General features: G+C 40.1%; 1 protein-coding gene across 2 annotated transcripts; it reads left to right on the top strand.

The window, feature by feature from the left end:
* Nucleotides 1–60: 60 nt before the first annotated feature.
* CENPK (centromere protein K) lies at nt 61–20,110 on the top strand. Of its 2 annotated transcripts, XM_048503291.1 has the most exons (11): nt 70–212; nt 5,186–5,238; nt 6,265–6,374; nt 6,485–6,541; nt 7,498–7,570; nt 12,371–12,417; nt 15,373–15,455; nt 15,606–15,704; nt 15,930–16,062; nt 18,356–18,409; nt 19,715–20,110. In XM_048503291.1, exons 3-11 carry the CDS (start codon nt 6,285–6,287, stop codon nt 19,871–19,873), a joined length of 795 nt encoding a protein of 264 aa, XP_048359248.1. In that variant the 5' UTR covers nt 70–212; nt 5,186–5,238; nt 6,265–6,284; the 3' UTR covers nt 19,874–20,110. The 2 variants fall into 2 exon arrangements, with proteins under 2 accessions (XP_048359247.1, XP_048359248.1); XM_048503290.1 differs by lacking the exon at nt 5,186–5,238 and having other exon boundaries at nt 61–212.
* Nucleotides 20,111–22,101: the final 1,991 nt, after the last annotated feature.

The raw sequence follows: 22,101 nt of genomic DNA, 5'->3' as shown, positions 1-22,101 counted from the left end.
CCACCCTATGGCTGTTCCGAGCCTCAACTCTACCCTGTACGGACGGCGACGCGTTATTTTTTCGCGTCCTTCGGCTACAGCCAATGAGAACTCAGCCCGCGCAGGTTTGGAAGCAACAGAAGGGGCGACCGCGGAGGAGGCATTGAAGGTGCCCCACCGTAGGGCGGGGAGGGAGAGAAGCGCAACCTTCGTCTTTGGAAAGCCGTCCTAAGGTAATGGACATTTCTGCTCGCCAGCCCTTCAGTTTCCTTGCCTCAACTCCGGCAAGGGGACGGGGGGAATTCTGCGTATGCTCGGAGGCGTGGTTGTCTTTCACATTATAGGGGTGGGAAGGCGTTCTACATGTTCTCGAAGAAGGCACGATTTGTTTCTTTATCTATATACAGATGGTCTTTAATTTAATCAGCACCAAGTGGGGGAAGGTACTCCTCATATGGTCAAAGGCTTGGCCTTAGCAGAAGAACTCTGCGTCTTTAGGCTGGTAGTGGCAGGAGGGGGAGGTTTTCTTTATCCTTAATAGCTGCTTGCGACAGACCTCTGCACGTGCTCAGAGATGTGGTTGTTTTTAGTCTGATCATCGGTGAGTGAGGGAATATGCTCAAATACATCATCCTAGTCTGACATGCTCAAGTAAATGACAGTGTCTAGCCTTATTAGTGGTAAGGAGAAGGGAGAGACTTTGTATATGCTTGGAGGTATGATTGTCTTCGGCCTGATTCATAGCAAGGTGACATGCTGCACATACCCAAAGACAGGGACAATCTTTAGTCTTACTGCCAGTGTGTAGTGGAGGAACTCGTCACATGCACATAGGCACAATCTGTTTATGATGTTCACAGGTGACTGACTCCCCGCCCCCCAATTCTATGTGCAAGGACTTTTCTAGGTTGAAAGTTGTTGTGTGGCAGAGGATCCTCCAGGGTTTGCTCAACTTGGCATGCTCAGAGGCACTCTTCTGCTTCTAAAGGAAAAGTTGTATCCACTTGTTGGAGCAAAAATATCCAGGAGGCTTGTGGCTTTTTGAAGACTAACAAGTTTTTATTCTAGACCAGAGCTTATTTCTGGGAAGTTCTGAATTGCTGTGCAGTTGTTGTGATGGTGGTTTGGAAAACACTGCAAACAATTTTTCCTCCAGCATAAATGTTTGATCTAGCTAGATCAACCGGTGTGTTTTTACAGGTTGTTTGCTTCAGAGCTGCTTTATGTTTTAAAAATTGTTTTATGTGTTTATTGCTACCTGTCTAGAGTTTTTTATATTTAAGTAAATCAGCTCCACACTTTTTTTCTAGCATGAGCTGTTATGGACTGGAGCCCACGTCTTTAGATGCCGTAAGAGAACCCTCGCTATGATTATCCTGTGCTGGAGGTTTGAAAACAAACAAGCAGCAGGATTAAGTGGCAATGAAGTGTAGAAAGTGCAGAATGAAATGCAATTATATAAATTGCAAATGCAATCAGGAGCAATGACCGCTCACTAGTTATACTGACATTTGTATGTGGCTCTAGAGGGCAAAATAATTAATCCTGGTTTAATGGAGGGTGGAGGAGTTCGTGTCAAAGACTGACTATGCAGTCCTAAGAACATTTTTCTGAGTGTACGCCTCATTGAATAGAATTGCTTTATACCATTAAAGCTTTTTGTATTTGAATAGAATTGCTTAGGATTGCTCTCTGAGATATGTCTGGAAAAGCGCTGTAAGTATTTCACTTGGCAATCCTCTCTGCTCTTCATGTTTTGGGGGGTGCAATTTCAGCGCTTACCCTGGGCACCATTTTCTATAGCTCTGCCTCTGGTGGGGGGGGGGGGTGTCTACTTATTTATTGCCAGTTTATCTTTGAAATCACTTGAAACAGTTTCCAAAACTTATAATGAAAATCTTGGTAAAATAAAGCAGCGCTTGGTCTAAGATTGCTATGAATCAGTCTGTACAGCGAAGGTTTTGTCCCATTACTTGGTAAGTCTAATGAGACTGCAAAAGCATAAGCATAAGCATAAGCATAAGCATAAGCATTTTATTGTCATTGTGCACGCACAACGAAATTTACAGCAGCATTCCTCGATGCACACAATTTCAGACTCATACAATTTCAGACTCATGCAATTTCAGACTCATACATCATCATCCTCCACCCATCCCTACATAGCCCCAAATACATCAAATACATCAAAAGGGTATAAAGAGGTACAGCAAGCCATAACAGTTTGGCAGGCAGGAGTTCTCAATTTGAGAAAGAAGCATATTTGAATTTCTGCCTTCCATTCAGGTTCTAAAAGTATACATGCATGTCTGGCTAAAAAAAAGCTCCAAGGTCCAATTCCAGTCATGGGATGATCAAAGACTTGGGTGGAATCCAGTGGAATTGCTTATACCCGTTGTAGATGTGTTCAGTGGAATAAGAATGTTTACATTTTATGTAGTCTGTGATAATAAACCCATTGCCAACAGAAAAAAAAACTGTTTGTTATGCCCCATTTTTTACTGTCTCTATTCTGTTAAGTTCTGGATCAGAGTTTTACTGTGCATGGATTATTTTTGCAAAGGGTGCCTTCAATCCAAATGTACATGGTGCCTTGGTGCCTTCAATCCAAATGTACATGGTACCGCTGGGGTGTTGTCTGGGCTGTACTTGGTATCTTGAACCACTTCAAAAATGGCATGCACTCATCAATGCAAAAGCCTCAAACACACTTTCACCCACTTTGGGTTAGAATTGATAAACTGGATAATGATGTGCTATACTTCTGTGATAAATAAAGAAATATTGCTTTTTCAATATATATCATTGAGAATAAAATATGGGTTTATATGTAGTCCTATAGTTTAGTATGTAGCTTTTTCAGTGTCTATATATGTATATCATTTAAGCATGAAATATAGATTTATATGTATTCCTATAATCTAGGATGTTAAGGGCAAATTGTATTTTTCTTTCTTGCCTTATAGAAGAAGCTAAATAGACTAATGTTGAGAGGTCAAACGGGCAAAGAGTGGGTTGTGCAGTAGGAAACGCCAAACCACATAGCCAACTTATCTAGTAGGTATATTGGAAAAATGAACAAAGAAGTCGCAAGACATGTTAACCACAAAAGTATAGAAAACAAGTCTTAGACTAGTAGAGCAGAAGCTGTGCGCTGGGGAAGGGGGTGTGAAGGGAGTTTTGAGTGGGTGCTAGAAAAGAACAAAGGTGACCTTTCCAACAGACAGATAGAAGAGGTAATAAGTGGAAAGTTGAGAACAATTCTTGGAAGTGGAAGGGCAAATAGGGGACAGAGACAATGTCTGTAATTGGACCATGCCTTAGTCTGTAAACCCTTGGCCCTCCCAATGGGAGTCAAGGGGAGGGAGAACGCCCACTCATCTGAAGGGAATATATGCATGATGTTTGTGACTGTTAGGTGCGCCTCTCTCTGTTGACAGACGCCCGTTGCTTGCAAGAAACGTATCTTAAATAAACTTTGCTGATTCTTCACCAAGCTTTGCCCAAATTCTTTAAAGGTCTTAGACATGTGTTTCTGACACTTCTGTTTTATCCTCAGGCTCCCTGGTGTCTGATTTAAACGTGACACAGGCAGACAAGGACTTAATATCACACTGCATTTACCTAGCATTTCATTTACAGGTTTTCTTCATTTGTCATATGTGCAGTGTTATTATGCCAAAGTTCTGTAGCTCAGGTGGGCTACATTATGCACACGTTGGGATAACGTGGGCCATGTTAAATAAGACATTGGCCGTTTCTGCACGGGCAATTCATGGCGGCCTGGAGACGGTAAAAACACCGTCTCCAGGCAGCCGTGTCTGAAGCTGCAGCATAGCCAGCTATCGCGCCGGCCAGCCAGCCTGAAGGCGGCGTTTCCCCTGAGCCAGCTTCCCAGTGCTCTTTTTAGAGAAACGCGCCAGCATGGAAACGCTGCCGAGCGAACGGCAGCGGCTTCATGCCGCCTCCCCCACCCGGCACTCACCTTCTCCCCGGGCCTCCGGCGCGTCGCCGAGGCCTGGGGACACGCCCCCCTGGCCCTGCGCGCCTGCTTCAGGCGCGCAGGGCCAGGGGGGCGTGTCCCCAGGCCTCGGCGGCTTGTCACAAACAAACTGTGAGTCGGCTGTGCGCAGTAGCTCAGCGGCGCCGGCTGCTAAGCTGCTTCCGGGACCGTGCATGCGGCCGGTCCCAGCGTCTTCGAATTGATGCGCGCCAATGCGCCCGACCTCGCGGAATCCGCCGCTGGCGCGGGCGGCCTTTAGCATGTGTAACATTGTGTGGAAGAGTACCTGCCTGTCTGTATCACATTTAAATGAGACCTGAGTTTAGTGCCCGGTGATGTCATCCAGTCTTGTCCCAGAAGTTATGCTGTTCCAATTTGTCATGGTCTTCAAACCTGTCAAATCTAAAAATGAATAAATGGGCTGTTTCATGGCATTAATTGTCTGCATAATCGGCTTTTTGTTCAGGGATAAGCACAAAAAACAGCTCACAGTTCATTCATCTGGAAATAATAAATGACGGTTTTAAACTGGATCACAAGCTCTATTTGTATGTGTTTAATATTAGTTAAAATAGTGTAACGTTTTGAAATGAGAACATCCCTGGGATTGGTAATAGAGGCTAAGCTTCATTTTTTAAAATGAATCTTTGTTGACTTGCAAGTGATGGGCAGACACTTCAAGCTCAATTTACAATGTGGACAGCAATTATTAGGGAGCTCACCCATCACCAGTTATAAATTAGCAGAAAATTGAGCTTAATCTCTTTTACTAATTTTAGAACATTGGAGAACATTTGGGAGGGGAAGCATTTTATAAATCTGCCTCTCCGTAAGTCCCCACATCCCATACCTGTGGCTGTAGTTTTCTCTGTTGCTACCTATTCTCCTTGGACCCAGAGACCCTGTACTGGCCACATGTCCAAGAGTGCTGCCATTCCAGCTTTCCAGAAAATGGATGGTGAAGAAGACCTAAACCTTGCCACTGTACCAACAGATAAGCCAGTTGGCGAGAAGAATTCTTCTCTGGCTAGGGTTCAAGTCCAAGTTACAAAAGAACTCATAGGGCTGTAATAGTCAAATTGTAGCCAACCTGACCTGTAGCAGCGTCACCCCAGCCCACCCCAGACCCCAGTCACATGCTCAATATTTTCATACACCACCATGGTGCTCTATAATATTTTTCCATCTGTGCTGATCATCCAGAGCCTAGTGCTGGACATTCGGTCTCTGCCTCCTGGACATCTACAACAAGACTGGTAAATATAATCTTTGATGTCCCATCCCTTCTCTCTATATCCAAAACCCGTCTCTCGATCAAGTTACCCATGCTCCTTAAGCGACGCTAACTGACCTTGTGCTATATAGCTAATTTCCCCAACCAAAGAGGGTTGTTGCGTCCCACCATTTTGGGTAACAATCTCATATTGAAGGTTGAGGTTTGCACTCTAAATCAAGCAGTTGTAAACTTCTGAGTGATTATTTACAACCTGCTGAGCAATTATTTCTTTGATTTTATAAACAATTTGCCTGTGTTGGTAATTAACCATGAAGAGTGACAGCCTTCTATGCCCCTTGAACCCAGTGGGCTTGGAAAAAAATACAGGACTTACAGGGTTGGATCCAAAGAGTACTGAGAGGAGTTCTGCTGACAAGATCCATCTTTCCTGAGGGGAAAAAGAGCTTTTTCCCTTGGAGTAGAAACCACTTCTCCCTCCAGAGAGCTTCTCCTAGGCCCAGGAGCATTGTAGTGATAGTGTGTTTCATGCAAAGGAGTGCTGTGGGCAGGGGAAACTGTCAACAATAAGGGAAAACATTCTTCAAAGCATCCTTGGGCCTGGAAGAATTCAAGCCATCATTTTCTTGCAAATTATTGATTTTCAGCATTTTTTCTAAGAAGTGAATACACATTTTTAGGCTTATCTCTTCCTAGGAAAATATTTCTTTCACAGAAACATTTATGACTGTTACTTACTCAAGAGTCCAGAATTGAATTATTTGAAAGAAAAATTGAAAGAATTAATTGAAAGAAAAAATAGCAGTCCAACTCTACTTATGTGGACAATATTACATAGATTTGTTTTCCTATTGTACATTTTTCAAAATGTACATTTTACAAAATGTAATCACTGAATTCATTCCACAAACCCTGGAATTTTCATCCTTTTAAAGTTTTCTTCCAAGCCTACAGTAGAATAGTACTGTTTCCTGGTCAAAAATTAGACATGAAATGTTTTGGTCATTTCATTTGCAAATATCAATATGGAGCTAATATTTATTCGCAGCTGTGAAATTTACCAGGCACATGTCTCTACCCCAGCAAGATCTGAATTTAGAGCCGGCCAAAGAACAGATCTTGGAAGAGTGTGAAGAAATATGGAAAAACGTGGAAGAGGTGATTTGTGATCTTTTACAGATGGTTTCTGTGATCGCAGCTAAGTATCTTTCAGTTGTGGAGGAATGTTAAATGATTGTGTGATTTGCACTCTCTCCTTTTCAATCAAGTGCCAGAACAAATTAACACTGCAAGAAAGAGAAAACCTTCCTGCTACCGATTCCAAGGTAAGACCAGAGTTTTAGAACCTCACTGAAAAACCTTTCTGTACATGCCACACTGAATAGATGTCCAAGTTTATGCATTTATATATTTAGCCTGCTCCATCCCAAACCTGTAACAGTGCTTAACACTTTTTTAAAATTGTGACAAACTGACTAAAAAAGACAGAAGAGAAGCTATAACTCCAGCCAGCTAAGCTTCAATCACGAAAGATACAAGTGTTTCTAAACTTGTTATGATTCTTGTTAGAGTAATAGCCCCCCAAAAATGGGTGCAGTTGGATTATTTGTGGTATCTGGTGGTTGATAGAAACATGAATTCATCCTGGACACTTCCTGTTGGGATATTAGACTTTTTTCCTGCATTGAAGTGGTTCTAGCTTTGATGGAACTGCCCGCCCCCATCTCTTCTGCCTCACGTAATTGGTAACTGAATGAAATCTTAGGCATTAACTGAATGGAAACTTGTGGATAGTTGCTTTAAACTATAGAAATTAAATGGTGCAGTCTGCTCTAGATTCCACTACATCATAAAGCATCTGCTTTAGTTACCCACTACCAATTCTTTGCCAGCACAACCTTTCTCTATAATCATAGGAACCATGGACTAGGCACATAGTTTTCCTTCCTGTGAAAAAGTGCTTGTTCAAGAACTTGTCAAAATGCAAGAGCTGCAGTGTGGATGATTGCTGTTCTCCTAGCATGAGGAAAAAGTTCTCCTAGCATGAGGAAAAAGCTCCCACTTCTGGTGAAGCTGGTCTTCTGATGCTGCTCTGCCGCAGAGCACAAGGTTGGATTCCAGATGACTATTAGAGGAGGCATCAAAAGTGGTTATGCATATTTGGGTGCTTAAACTTTTGCCATTTTTTTGCTTCAGACAATGAGTTTGTAACTCTTAAAAATGTCTGATAGTAGTCAAATGTATTTTAAGAGTTCATTTAAGTGTTTGTAATATTTGACAGCTATCTTTGCTACTGCACCGGGCGAAGAGTTTAACAGCAGAATTTAACCAGTGGCAGAGAAGAACACCAGAAAGTAAGGTTTTTCAATGGAATACTTTTAACAAAACTTTAAAGCCAAATTTCAAGTGTTCGAAATGTATATGTTTTTATAGGTTTGTAACAGTGTGTAAACACTGTGTTAATTATGGATGTTACACTCTATATAGTCTTTTTCGTTTGTATTTTAAGACCTTATTCCCTGTATTCTCTGCCATTTGACACACAGGGGCGCTTTCACTCTTTTTTCCCTTATTTCCTGTTGAAATGTATTCTTCTAAGAATGATCTCTTTAAAAATATGAATAGTTGCAGTAATCCCTCACATGAAGTTTTATGGGAAATGGTAGTCGTGGTTATTAGAAATTTGCAAAAAATTTCTAAATTTGCAGTCTTGGAATTAGAATGGGTTGGATCCTGTGGATCCAGTCTGCTGATGGCTTCCAACCTTCTATGGAGCAAGGTATCCTCTGCTGGTGGAAGAGTGTCATGAGCTGTTGAGGGGTTCCCTTGTGCTGGAAAGAGCATTGTCACTAACAGAATGGATCTGTGGATCTAGTCCGGGGGGGGGGGGGATATAAATCCAAACTCCTCCTTCTCTTCTTCAGTTGCAGTGCCCAGAACTGAACACAGTACTCAAGGTGAGGTCTGACAGATGCAGAGTAGAGTGGTACAATTACTTCCCTTGATCTAGAGACACTATGCTCTTATTGATGAATCCCAGAATTGCATTGGCTTTCTTGGCTGCCATATCACACTGCTTACTCATGTTCAGTTTGTGGTCTACTAAGACCCCCAGATCCTTTTCACATGTAGTGTTGTCAAGCCAGGTGTCACCCATCCTACATCTGTTCATTTCATTTTTTATGCCTAAGTTTAGAATCTTAATTTATCTCTGTTGAAATTTACTTTGTTTGTTTTGGCCCAGCTCTCTAATCTGTCCAGGTCATTTTGAATCCTTCCCCTATCCTCCAGGGTATTAGCTACCCCTCCTAATTTGGTATCATCTGCAAATTTGATTAACGTGCCCTATATTTCATTATCCAAGTCATTGATGAAAATATTGAATAGCACTGGGCCCAGGACAGAATCCTGTGCCACTCCACTACTCACTTCTCTCCAGGATGAAAATGAGCCATTGATGAGCACTCTTTGTGTTCCACCAGTAAACCAATTACAAATCCATCTAACAGTTGCATTGGTTAGTTCACATCTTTCCAGGTTACTCTAAAGGATAACATGGGGCACTTTGTCAAAAGCCTTACTAAAATCAAGGTATGCTATATCCACAGCATTCTTTTCATCTACCAAGTTTGTCACTTTATCAAAAAAAGAGATAAGATTAGTCTGGCACGAATTGTTTTTGAGAAACGCATGTTGATTTTCAGTGATCACATTATTCCCTTCTAAGTGCTTACAGACTGTCTCTTTACTGATCTGCTCTAGCATCTTTCCTGGTATTGATGTTAGGCTGACTGGACGGTAGTTGTTTGGGTCTTCTTTTCCCCCCTTTTTTGACGATGGGGACAACATTAGCCCTCCTCCAGTCCACTGGGACTTCTCCTGTTCTCCAGGAGTTCTCAAAGATTATAGCAAGCGGTTCTGAGATTATTTCTAGAATTCTAGCCTGCATTGTAAAAGTTATTTGGCAACACATTTACAATTACATCTGAAATTCATCATCATTTATCATAAAATGTTATTGAAATATAGAATATTTATAGAATTTTAGAATATTTTTTGAGAACACAACTTAACTGCATTGCACTGTCATGCACACACATACTACACTGGCAGCTGGCCTTAGCCATTCCTAGGCACACTTGGGATCCAGAGACCGCACCACCCCATGGGTGACACTCAACTGCTGGCACCATTTGCTGTTGGTCATGGTCACTGAGAAAGCAGTGCTAATTGGGACCGCAGCCCACTAAAAGAGAAGACGTCTTTGCAGTATGTTCAACGTGTCAGTTTCTTCCAGAACATCTGGGGAAAGAGCAGAAAGCAGATGTTCATGAATCCCTGGAGATTTTATATTGCCAACTTTATGTTTATTTGTGACTTTATCTTTCAGAGCAGAGAGGGAATGAAAAAACCTCTTCAGTAATTTTGACATACGAGTTGCTACCAGTCTTACTTTTTGAATCTGCTGCTATATACCAATGACGTATAGAATTCTTAGTAAATTTTCATTGTAATTTTCATTGTATTATTTATTCCAGTTTTCACTTGGACTCAAATGTATTTATAGGCTTTTTTCCCTGCATCCATCTAAACAGCTGCTTGTTTTTTAAAATAATTTCTTCTTGATTCGCACATACCAGTGGTAATAGGACAGCAGACCAATGAGGCAGTGGAATGGGTTGTACCATTCCAGACTGCTGGTAGTACATTCCATGTTTCTTTGCATAAACAAATCATATGCAAACAGAAAACGAGCACAGCAAGAAGAAAAATGTTCTTTCTTTCTTTGCTTATTGTGCTGGTTTTCAATTTGCAGGGAACTTTCTAAGGTAACATTCCAAAATGTTACCAGTCCACCCCGACAGTATTCTACCAGCTCATTCACCTGAATACGTGAACTTTTATTAACTGCTAAATATGGGTGAGAATCTTTCTCTCCAAAAAAAGAGCAAATGCGAGTGGGGGAATCCCATCATTAAGTTAGTAAAGTAATTGCATATAGTACTGTTATTTTGTTGGCACAGATACAAAATTCCTTGAGATTTGCCCAGTGAAGGTACTTTTCCTTGCTTAATGTTGAGATCATTTTGGCTTAGTTATTATACATATTAACAGGCCAATTTCCAAGTTTTACGGTTTTGTGTACGGTACTTTTTTAATTACATAACTGCCTATGGAAAAAATAGTCAAAAAGTAGTGGGCTGTTCATTAACAAAATACCATTCTTCATCATCCTCTTAGATTATCTGATGAAAGGAGCTCTTTATGTTTTTGACAAGCATGTCAAATTCTATGTAGGATTTACCCTTGCATATCATGTCCTCAAATAGCTGTGTGGCAGATTAAAATACTGAGTCTTAACAGTACAATCCAAAGGAGATTTACTCCAGTCTAAGCCCATTCATCGAATTGGGTTTAGACTGGAATAACTCTGTTTAGGATTGCACTGTAAATTATTACAGTCTTTTTCCCCAGAAGCAAATGGACACTTTAAAAGACAGACATAACAACAATAGAGACAACAAATGAAGGCAACATCCAGCTGAATTGTTTGAAATTTTTCAAAATAAATATATTCTACCTTTCACGCAAAGGTATTTAAAATGTACACATTACTTTTCCATGGTTCAAATTAATTTTACAGCAATGTTAATCAAATACATGGACATTCTAAGGAAAAGCAAAAACAATTTACAACAGCCAAAATAAATTACATTTGCAAAAAGGCCAAACAAGCATCAGTAACACAATGGAATGAAAACATTTGTGTCCCCTGTGGAAGGATAAAAGAAGTGAGACTTTCAGTTCCTCAGTCTTCAGAACAAAATGTCACAAAAAAAGGTCCAAATGCTCACATAATTATCATCTGGCAGATTGATGGGACTGCCAACACACTTTTCTATTCTGACTTTTAAAAGATGTATGTGCACATATGGTGAGAGATGATTGGTTTGATATATATACACATATAGGTCAAAATTCAATAAAGTTTGAAGTACTGAAATCATCAAAGCAGAGAATTCAAAATGATTGGTGATAATTACTATAATGAAGTGGACTTATGAGACCTAAGTAAAGACAATCAACTCCTCTGTACTCTAAGTATCGAATTATACCATTTTGTCAGGAAAGGCCAGAGCATTAATAAGTGAACTATTACCTTGTAGGTGTTTTTTTTTTACTTAAATGGTTGTGTTGTAGCAAGAATAATAATTTTATTTATATAAAATCCTCTTATCAAAAGATAAGTTACTATAATAACATTATCAAAAGAGGCAACAGTAAGAAGACAAAGAACTGTAAGCAAAGAGAGGTAAACTGAGCCTCTAAAAATACTCAGGAAAACAGAAGAACCTTTAGGTCAGTGGTTCTCAGCCTTCCTACTTCATAACTGCTTTAGGTGCTTTTCAAAAATAAAATGAGCAACAGAGATTTTGAGAATCTGGTTTCACAGTGACACATACAGAAGCCCAATAACCTGTTCATATGACATGGAGCAGATTCGTATGCGTCAGGCAGTTATTCAGTGTCGATTGTTGCCTGGCTTTATTGTGGCAGGTTTTGAATATAGCCAAGGTTTATATATCTGAGGAGTCTTGAATGCCAACAAGGATACCTCTTTCCATCAGAACCCCATCCACTTTAAGGAAAGGACTAGAAAGCACCATCCTTTCCATTGTCGATTCCTACTGCTATTGCTCAGGAGCAAGAGCAGCAGAAGGCCATTGCTTTCACATCCTGCATGTGAGCTCCCAAAGGGACCTGGTAGGCCACTGTGAGTAGCAGAGTGCTGGACTAGATGGACTCTGGTCTGATCCAGCTGGCTTGTTCTTATGTTCTTATGCCAATGCTTTACTTATAAGCATAATACATCGAAACAGGAAGTCCAAGAGAAAGAAAAGAGAGTGTGCCTCTCCTGGCAACGTTTCATACTTCCTTAGGGAAAGACACCACAGTCTAAAAACCCAGCTACTCTACTTTGTACTGAACATCGTTTCACTCAAGGAAGAGGCAACAAAATAATCCAGCACTGCATACATCTGTTATCTCTTGTTGAACTGATTTTCCATAGGTGTGGAAAAGAATATACATAGTCCAGTGAGCTGTATTGCCGAGAAAACATAAGTTCCTTAATAAAAACTTCTGTTTTTCAGTAATTACTACCAATCCAGATGTTCTGGTGGAATTAGGAAAAGATCAGGTATGTCTGTTGAGTGATGAGTTTGGTGTAACTTCTTAGTCAAGATTTGCAGGGTGCATGCAACCAGAGTTGTTTGGTTTGAGTGATGGTTTGCAGAAAACCAGGAAGTAAATCATTGGACTGTAGTGTGGGAGAAGACACCACATGACTTAGAGCTGGGGTCCCCAACCTTTTTGAGCCTGTGGATACATTTTGAATTTCGACACAGTATGGTGGGCACAGCAGCAAAATGTCTGCCACAGAATAGCTACCACAGGAGCCCGAACCAGCCACAAAATAATTGCCATAGCTTAACTTCAGTAACACAGTGCAGGTCCTTGTGTAGTGGTGGCAGCTGCTGTCAAAGCAACATTACAAAAAAACTGCACAGCCAGTCAGAAATCTTGCTGGGCATAAGCATCACCCACCTGCTAAAAACAATTGGCAGGCACCAGAAACGTCACCAGGTGCCATGATGCCCACCCAGCATTATGTTGGGGGCACTTGACTTAGAGGCTCCTTCAAGGCTTTCCAAGTACACCAAACCACAACTTTACATATCATTTAAACTTTTAAGTGAACACTATTGTGCTACTATCCCTGCACATGGCTAAGTATTCTGAGCCTTGTTTTATGAATAAGGGGGAAACCAGATATAACATATAACAGGTGTTTTATCACAACACATATGCACTATGTATAATGTGGGCCACATGTTAGGCCTCCCCAGTGACCCCTCATGGGCCACATGTTAGACCTCCCCAGTGACCCCTCATGGGCCACATGTTAGGCCTCCCCATTGACCCCTCATGGGCCACATGTTAGGCCTCCCAGTGACCCCTCATGAGGTGTCACCTCCCCAGCATCCATGCATTGGTAGGAAAAGTCACTTGGGAGATTGTATGCATTTACTGATCTTATTATTAAGGAAATTCTCATTATTAAGGAAATTCTTAAAATAAGGTTTGAAATATACTTATGCAGAATGTGTATGATACTAATAATTTCTTGCTTTGGAGTACCAAAATTAGGGATCTACTGGTTTGTTTTTTTACTACAATTGTATATTTGCTTTTAAAATGATTGTGTCTTTCCTGTGCTTTAGGTAAGCTCTCTGTAGTACAGTATACGCACACTATGAAACCATTCTGAGACACTGATTTTGATGGCATAGGGATAAATATGGTGCTGTACATCTCCAATTACCGGCCAATTAGTCTACTATCGGTAATTGGAAAGCTCTATTCAAAATTATTATTGATTAGATTGCAAACTTGGCTGGATCAAACTAAAATCATTGGATCTGAGCAAGCAGGATTTTGTAGAAATAAGTCAACCTTGGATCATTGTTTAGTACTCTCCCATCTGGTAAATAAGTATGCTACTACAAAGGCTTCTAAATTATTTGCTGCTTTTATTGACCTAAAAGGAGCCTTTGATACCGTGACAAGAAATCTCCTGTGGGAGACTTCTATTCCTGATCAAACAGTTGTATACCAACACTGTTTGTCAAGTTAGATGCTCCGGGGAAGAATTATTAGTTAACCAGCAGAATTAGTACTCCTCGTGGGGTTAAACAAGGTTGCATACTGGCTCCTACTTTATTCAATCTATTCCTCAATGATTTACCTCATGCTTTGGTGTCTGTGAATGGGCATAGCCCTAAATTACATCTTACCCATGTTCCTTTAATGTTGTATGCAGACGATGCAGTGTTACTGTCCTTGTCCAGTATTGGCCTTAAACGCCTAATGTACAGTTTTTGCTACACTATTGCGAGAAGAGAACAGACTGGAAATTAACTATTATGCTAAAACTAAAGTTCCTCATATTTTGCTAAGAGTTGGAAGCCCGACGTCCTGGCAAATGTAGCTAAGGGCCACAAAATTGAGCAGGTCCAAATATTTCCGATACCTTGGCATTTACTATAGGTATAATTTGTCATATTGGCTATTCCTCACAGCGACTAGCAGTAACTGCTTCAGCACATACCAACATGACAGCAATAAATGGCGCTTTTTTTTACAGTAAAGACAATCAATACATTCCTGCGGGCTTTGAAGGTTTCTTTTTTGAGGCTAGGATTGGCTCCTTGCTACTGTATGGTTCCCATTTGGATTTCGGCAATAAAATAAATCATTTACAATTCTATTACATTCCAAATTCCTTCGGAAACTAATGGGGTTCCCTAGATGTGTGCCTTATGCTGCATTGTGCATTGAGATGGGCCAAACAACTCTAGAAACCTTGGCATGGATAAGGACCATAAAATATTGGCTGCATATACATTTTCTAGTGGGATCCGCAATAGCTATGGCTCCTCTCTGTTATCAGATCACTTCTGGCTCTAGAATGGTATACTTTTGATCTTTAGAAAGGTTGAAGGCTATTGGTTTCCCCTGGGAATCACTCCTCATGCTCACAAAGGCAAAGCTTCCGGCATCAGCCAAGCAATAGGCTCTTTGGATCTTGATTTTCATAATTTGACTGCGTGCTGCCAAGACAAATAACCTGTTCTCCCACTCACATTATTAACTCCCATATGAAGCGTGGAATTATGGCGTGCATAAGGCTATTGCCTGCTGATTAACTTTATTCCGCAGAGGAGAGCCTTGGCTACTGCAAGATGTAATGTGCTGCCATCAGCTCTCCTGGAGGGAAGATTTAAGAATATAGAATGTTCTAAAAGGGTTTGTTCTTGTGATCTGGTTACAGTTGAAACACTTGACCATTCTTTGTTTGTATGCCCTAAATATGATAAGATATGCATGAAATATATGAATTCTATTTTCTTGCAATGTTCTCAGTGGCATGAGTGTTATAGGATACCCAATCTCCTGAACAGCTCTGATGTACTCTTTTGTGAAACTGTTGCAAATTTTATACTGGAAATTAGTAATTTTAACTGTATTTCTTAACCTTGTTTTTTTTTTTTTGTGGTGCTGTACATCAAATACAAATAATTGTGGTTTTCAGTTGCAGAGATTAGAACGAGATCTTGAAATGGTTTTATCAACTGTCCATGCAAAGGACAAAAAGCTGAAGGAAGACTTGCTAAGGTATATCTTACTGTATCTTACAACTGAAACTATTTGCTGGTATCTATATCTTACAACTTATCTTATAAACTATATCTTACAACTGAAACTATTTGCTGGTTCCATAAAATAGGAAGTAACCATTTTATCTTTGTCCGTCCATGTTCAAAGAGAGCAGCAGTGGTTGGCAGAACAACAGCAGCTCATAGACTGCCTTGATCAAACTGAGAAAGAAATGAGCAATCAAGTCGTACAGTTTTCCGAGGAAAGGTATTTATACTGTTAAGAGTTTTGAGGGGGTGGATTCAAGTTGGAAACATTTCTATTATAACAAAATACATTCTTTGTGAGTAGAATTATTTTTGTGGTTGTTTTGTCACTAGAATAACAGGCCGTCCTGGATTGTGACAAGTTATCATTAATACTATTCTGCTAATGTTTTCTTATTAAAACAAAAAAGTCACATCAGCTAAACTTTACTTCTTTACATCTTAGAGTCTTCCAAGAACTGATAAGTAAAATGCTGAAAATAAAAGCCTACAAGGAAGAGATCTTAAATGCCCTTGGGGAGTTCCTGGAGCAACATTTTCCTCTCCCTGAAGATAACGGAGTTAAAAAAAGAAAGACAGTACGGCATTTGCTTTTTTATCCTGAGCAGCTAAAACATTTTTCTTTTAGGTTGATTAAATTAAGTGCATGGTGTCAATGCACAGAAGTGATTGGGTTACATCCAGTTACTTGCATTCCACTAACTCTTCTCATGATGATGATGATTAGTAGTGTTATTATGAAATTATTGGATCCTACTTGGAAAGGATTGGCTTGGAACATATGAGACTTGAATCTTTCCTGTCTTTCCTTTCCCCCGGCAACTCTTGAGACCTCCAAAAAGCTGTAGGAAGCATCAATAAAAAGCCTCGTGGCTTGAAGGGGCAGTGTGTAGGGAAAACAGGGCAAAGCAGTCCAAGTGTCACTAGAACATCTCACACCTGTGGAATGATCCCTGGCAGAAGGAGAGGGTAATTTTGCCTGCTTCCTTCTTCACCATAGCACCCTGAGCCACCGTCTTACCTTTCCAGTACGCTTTTGTTTCTCAGTTAATCCAAGGAGTTTAGGGTGGCATACATGGTTCTCCCATTCTTACTTCTATGGTTTTTGAATGAAGCAGTAGTTTATTGCAGTGTTTATTGTATATATAGCATCTTTTTTTACTGCACTGCCTACAACTCTGTGTCACTTATAGTATGTCATGCTTCAGACAATTTTGCTTGAATTGTTTCCTCATTCTTGTAAACCCAGTCCTATTGCATCGTTACTGGGTGTCCTGTGCTGTCTGAAATTTTGCATTCCACCTTGAGTCTCAGTGAGAACAGAGGGCTATAAATGGAGGGTAAATAAACCTCTAGTATCGTAATTTTGAAGGTCCAGGGGGATTACTAGGGAAGAGGAATGATGGAAAGGATTGCATCGCGAGTGTCCTTAGATCTATGCCATAGTTCAAAAGCAGCTTGGATGCTCCAGTGTATTTTCATTCTCTGCTCTTACTCTGTTTTCAGTCCCACCTTCATTCTTTGAAAACTTCCTTTTGGTTCTTAATTTTTAATTTTTTTGGCCATCTTGCCCATTTTTGCCATCTAATTCCTATTGTAGCCTCTTCTCTGGCTTTAGCTTCTTAGCTCCCTTTGTTCCTCTCCTTTGTGTAGACTTTGTCTGTTGTCTTGCAGGCTGTGGGAAAGGGTATATGTTCTTGCAGCTGTTGCTGGAAGCCATTTCCCTGTGGGAATCTCAAACACAGCGGTCATTTATGCTATTTTGACTTCAGCTTCTCTTGCTGATTTAGCCCAAAAATATAGTGCATGCTATGCCCCCTGGTGGTCATTGTTAGCAGACTTGCTGTAGACATCTCCATTCTCATTCTAAAAATTTAACCTTAGAATGTGGAGAACCAGGAATTCACTATTTAAAAGCATTAAGTTAAAAGATAATCAGGATTCAAATATCCTGAGCGTTGCATGTTAAAGGCATACCGTTTGCAAGTGTGCTTTTTAACTGATATATTACATTCTAGTTATGAGATTCATCCCTCCAGGTTTCAGTGATGCCTATTATATCATATTTATTGTGCCCTGTTAAGAGTTCCAGTTCATCCTGTTTATTACCCATGCTTTGTGCATTAGTGTAGAATGAGATTAGCTTCAGAATTAGTTGTCACTGCCTCTTAGTGCCTCACTGTAACTGGCGTGATTGTGTTGAAAATGTGCACATAGATACATTTTATGTGAAATATAAATGTGATGTTATCTAGTAAACCCAGCAGTAATAACAAGCCTGAATTTATAATGACCTATCCCATTCCTGAAAATTATTAGTAGAAAATACCTTTGTTTTAAATTAATTTGATTTAATCTAATATTGCCAGGTTTCATTCTGATAGCATACTGGAGTGTATTTGAATTTTCATGTTTATTTATGTTGTAAGCTCTCTACCTATCCAGCTAAGATTTGCTCTTGTATAGGCAAGTTTCTGGTTTTATATAGCTGGTTGGACCAGGGCCTGCACTTAAGCTGGATATATGTCTAACAAGCAGTTTTATGCAGAGGTACTCTACTCGTAAGCTCATTGATTTCAGAAGGTTGAGACTGGAGGGTATTTTGTAAATAAGCATGTGAATGCAGCTGTACTCTTTGCCTTGCTTTTAATTAGTTATATGTTCAAATGGAGACTCAAATTCCCATTGTGGCATAAATCAGTTGCACATAAATATCTTTTCCAAGCACAACTGAAACTAGATTGGGGCATAAACAAGCATAATGATTTCTAAATGTGAAACAGCTGCAATTACATTTCTCACTGTAATTTTTGTGAATCTACTGATTTTTGGTATGAAATTGAACTGTTGCTTGTCTTGTGCTTTCTTAAGCGTTCATCTGGAGAACAAGATGTACAACTGATAACGTTGCATGAAATTTTAGAGGTGAGAGATTTTTTGGTGTCTGTATTTAGAGTATGGAGGTCTACTCTTCAAGACTGAAATTGTCAGGTAACAAGATAGATGGTCAGACACTTTTGGAACGATCCGCTTGCAACTGTCAAAAAGGACAATCTCATTCCTCACAACCACTTGACTGGTGGTTATCTGAACCTAAAACTCATTCTGACAGATCAAAACTAATATGTTTCAATTTATGCAAGTTCCTTGGAACCTAGGAATAAACTTTCCCAGGACCGGAAATGACTCCACTGGGGGGAGGGCGGGTTTAATATCTCTGATAATCAGTACTTTCTTCTGGTCATTCATGGGATCCAAGCCTTTGTTTTATACCAGTAATCTAGTGGTATTTGAGTGACCACTTGAATATCCGTCTTTACAGTCATCAGACTGAATGTGTAATTGTGTTTTTTCTGAAGTTCTTAAAAGATTGAACTGTAAGGTAAAAACCATTATCTCTTAAAATTAATTAATCTGAATCAATTTTATTTTTGTATGCAGTGGTTTCTAGTTTGAAGCTGACTTGAAGCAATTACTTGCTTTAGTGCAGGGGTCCCCAAACTACGGCCCGGGGGCCAAATGTGGCCCCCTGAAGGCATTCATCCGGCCCGCCAGGCATGGTGGCGATGGCTCCATTCATGTGCAGTGGGGGCTCGAGGGAGAGGAGGAATTGGCCCCAACGGCTGTTGATTGCAATTACATGATGGCACCCCCAAATCTCCATGAATTTTCTGACCCAGAGTTGGAAACCTTACACGTGGCAACTCCTGCTCCTCCCTTCCCTCTCGTCTACTCCATGTGTTGCTCTCAGGCTTTCTGTTCCGCCTCACTCCCATTGGCATCAGCCAGGCTGGTAAATCGCTCGCTGGCTGCTAGGGAGGAAGAACCCAGGAAGATACCTAATCCTGGGTTAGATGGAATGCTTCATTGGGAAAGTTCTGCTTTTTTTTTTTTTACAGGGGAAGGTATTCCACAGCCTCCCCAACAATATTTGGAGCCCACCCTGTACTTGACATACTTTGGTCACTGTTCTAAAAATAGACCATGACAGAAAGGCTGAAAGGTGAAATCAAACATTTTACAATCATTTGTGCATAGGAATTTGTTCATCGTTTTTTTTTAGTCCGGCCCTCCAACAGTCTGAGGGACAGTGAACTGGCCCCCTGTTCAAAAAGTTTGGGGACCCCTGCTTTAGTGTTTATACTTTTGTAACAATTCGTGTTATCTGAACTTAAAACTCATTCTGACAGATCAAAACTAATATGTTTCAAATCTTATTTTTATTTTCAGAGCCTTATCGATAAACTAATAAATCAACCACATGATCCATATGTAACAATAAGCAAATCATTTTGGTCACCTTATATTGAACTCCTGCTGCGATATGGGATTGTATTGAGGCACTCAGAAGATCCAAGCAGAATACGACTAGAAAACTTTCACGAGTAATGAAAGATAGGCATTGAATTATCTCTTCTGAACGAAAAGATCACAAGCATGATGCTTACATTTTTTCCATCTGTGGTTCAAGCTGCATGGAGCATGGAGTCAACAGACTAGTATTTTGATATGACATTGGAACAGTTATTTTACTGTCATTTTTGTTTCTATTAGTAGATAATGGTGGCGTTCCGAAAAGCAGACTGTTAAGAGACCAACTCAGATTAAAGGACTGTTTTAAATGGATGGCTTACTTGGCTTAAATTGTTTTCTTTTTCAGGGTTCTGCCAGTCAAGGTCATGGAGTATCTGTAATTCTATAGACATACGTACTTATGAAAGGAAGACAAGGAACCCTAACAATCTAGTCAGCATCTATCTCATGCCTCCTTCTGTGGCATCTGTAAATACCATTCCTCCATCCGCCTACCTTCTCTAGCCCCCTCCCAGTCACCTCACTAGTAGACAATTATAGTGATGGCTTTGCTGGAACTCAGGCTAAATATAATCTCACAAGTACAATGATGGCAGATCCAGAATCTCCAATAAACAACATTTAACACTGGTCAATTCTTTTTTATACTAATTATTATGGAGGTGCCCAAACTGTCCTTGTTTTTCAGGATATCATGGTTCATTGTCTTCTCACATGTGGAGATTTTACTCACATTGTGAATATGAAGTATCACATTCCATCAATGTAATTTTAAAATTGTATTTTATATTTTATCCCCCTCTTCTCCAAGGAGTTCACTGTAACTTACATAAATTGTGCCTGCTTTTATCTAACAGCAACTTGTGAGGAGGATTAGGCTGAAAGAGAGAGACTTCTCCAGTATCACTCGGTGATCTTCCTTGCTGTGTGGGGATGTGAAACCAGATCTCTCCAGTCCTATTTCAGCACCAACCACACCAAATCCCATCCTGATTAAAATGTACAGTCACAGTTTGCCTCTTTGTGGAATCTCTGGCCTCCTTTGGTTAGAGAAGTTTTTAGAAATAGGAGCACATATCATGTATGATGATGCTGCATTCTAGCTGTCCAACAGCATGCTAAGCAGTATAAGCTGGACAGGATGCTCAGTGTTGCTTGCAAAGTGCAAGAGCACAACTTGCTGTTTTTGTAAAGGTCCAGCATAGTGGTTAAGAGTGGTAGACTCTAATCTGGATAACCAGGTTTGATCCCCACTCCTCCACATGAGTGGTGAACTGTTATCTGGTAAACTGGATTTGTTTCCCCACTCCTAAACATGAAGCCTGCTGGGTGACTTTGGGCTTGTCACAGTTCTCCCAGAACTCTCTTAGCGCCACCTACCTCACAAGGTATCAGTTGTAAGGAGAAGGAAAAGAGTTTGTCAGTGGGGTACAAATCCAAACTCTTTTTCTCTCGTGTCTGGTACAAAGGACTCCTAGGCAGTGCATCTGAACTGTGCAAAGAATGGAACCCCAGTCGGCACCATGGGATGATGTGCATGGGATATGCAAGTGGCAAAATTTGTAAGCATTTTAGCCTTAATGTTCAGACTAAACACTTGCAGAGTCAGTTATAAAAAAAACCAAATTATTTATGTAGGGTCACCAATTATGCCATGAAACATACATTCTCTGCTGCAAATGACAGCAAACGATGCTAGCTTCCGAAACAACCCAACAAGCAGTTCTCCACCAGCTGTCCAATCTCTTACTGCAGAGACATGGAAAAGACCTAAAATTAGGTAAAATGTAAAGTGGGACATCTCTGTAAGTTCATTTTAAAAACAAATATCTTGATTAGCTGAGATCATCTTAGACCTTGCCACAAAATGAATGGACAAATATTACAGAATACTTAAAGCGGTGTTTCAAGCCAACATCTAACATAGCAGATGGAACAATCTGGGCTCCTTCCTGAGTTATTTATAAAAGCAAAAACTTATTGTCGGAGTCTGAACACATTTGTAAGCAAGTAATATGTTTTAGTTAATATCTGGACAATCTGTCAACAGTTAGCTTTTGTCCCAGAAAAATATTAGCCAAGGTAATACGTTTATTGAATTCTCAAACTAGCAAATAAGACAATTTAATCTGATTTAATTTGATAGGAAACTAGGTATATGAGATGTAATGTAACCAAATACTTCTGGTCTCATACACATACTAAGAGTCTGCATTTGGATATGCTGAACAGAAAAAAGGGCAATCCGGATTCTTTAGCTTTCCACGGTCCATGTAAGGGCACAGGGACAAAAAAATGTAAAG

Source organism: Sphaerodactylus townsendi, linkage group LG07 (genome assembly GCF_021028975.2).
Source record: "Sphaerodactylus townsendi isolate TG3544 linkage group LG07, MPM_Stown_v2.3, whole genome shotgun sequence".
NCBI classification, from domain to species: domain Eukaryota; kingdom Metazoa; phylum Chordata; class Lepidosauria; order Squamata; family Sphaerodactylidae; genus Sphaerodactylus; species Sphaerodactylus townsendi.
The sequence above is the reverse complement of the archived record's forward strand: the minus strand, read 5'-3'. Positions and strand labels throughout refer to the sequence as shown.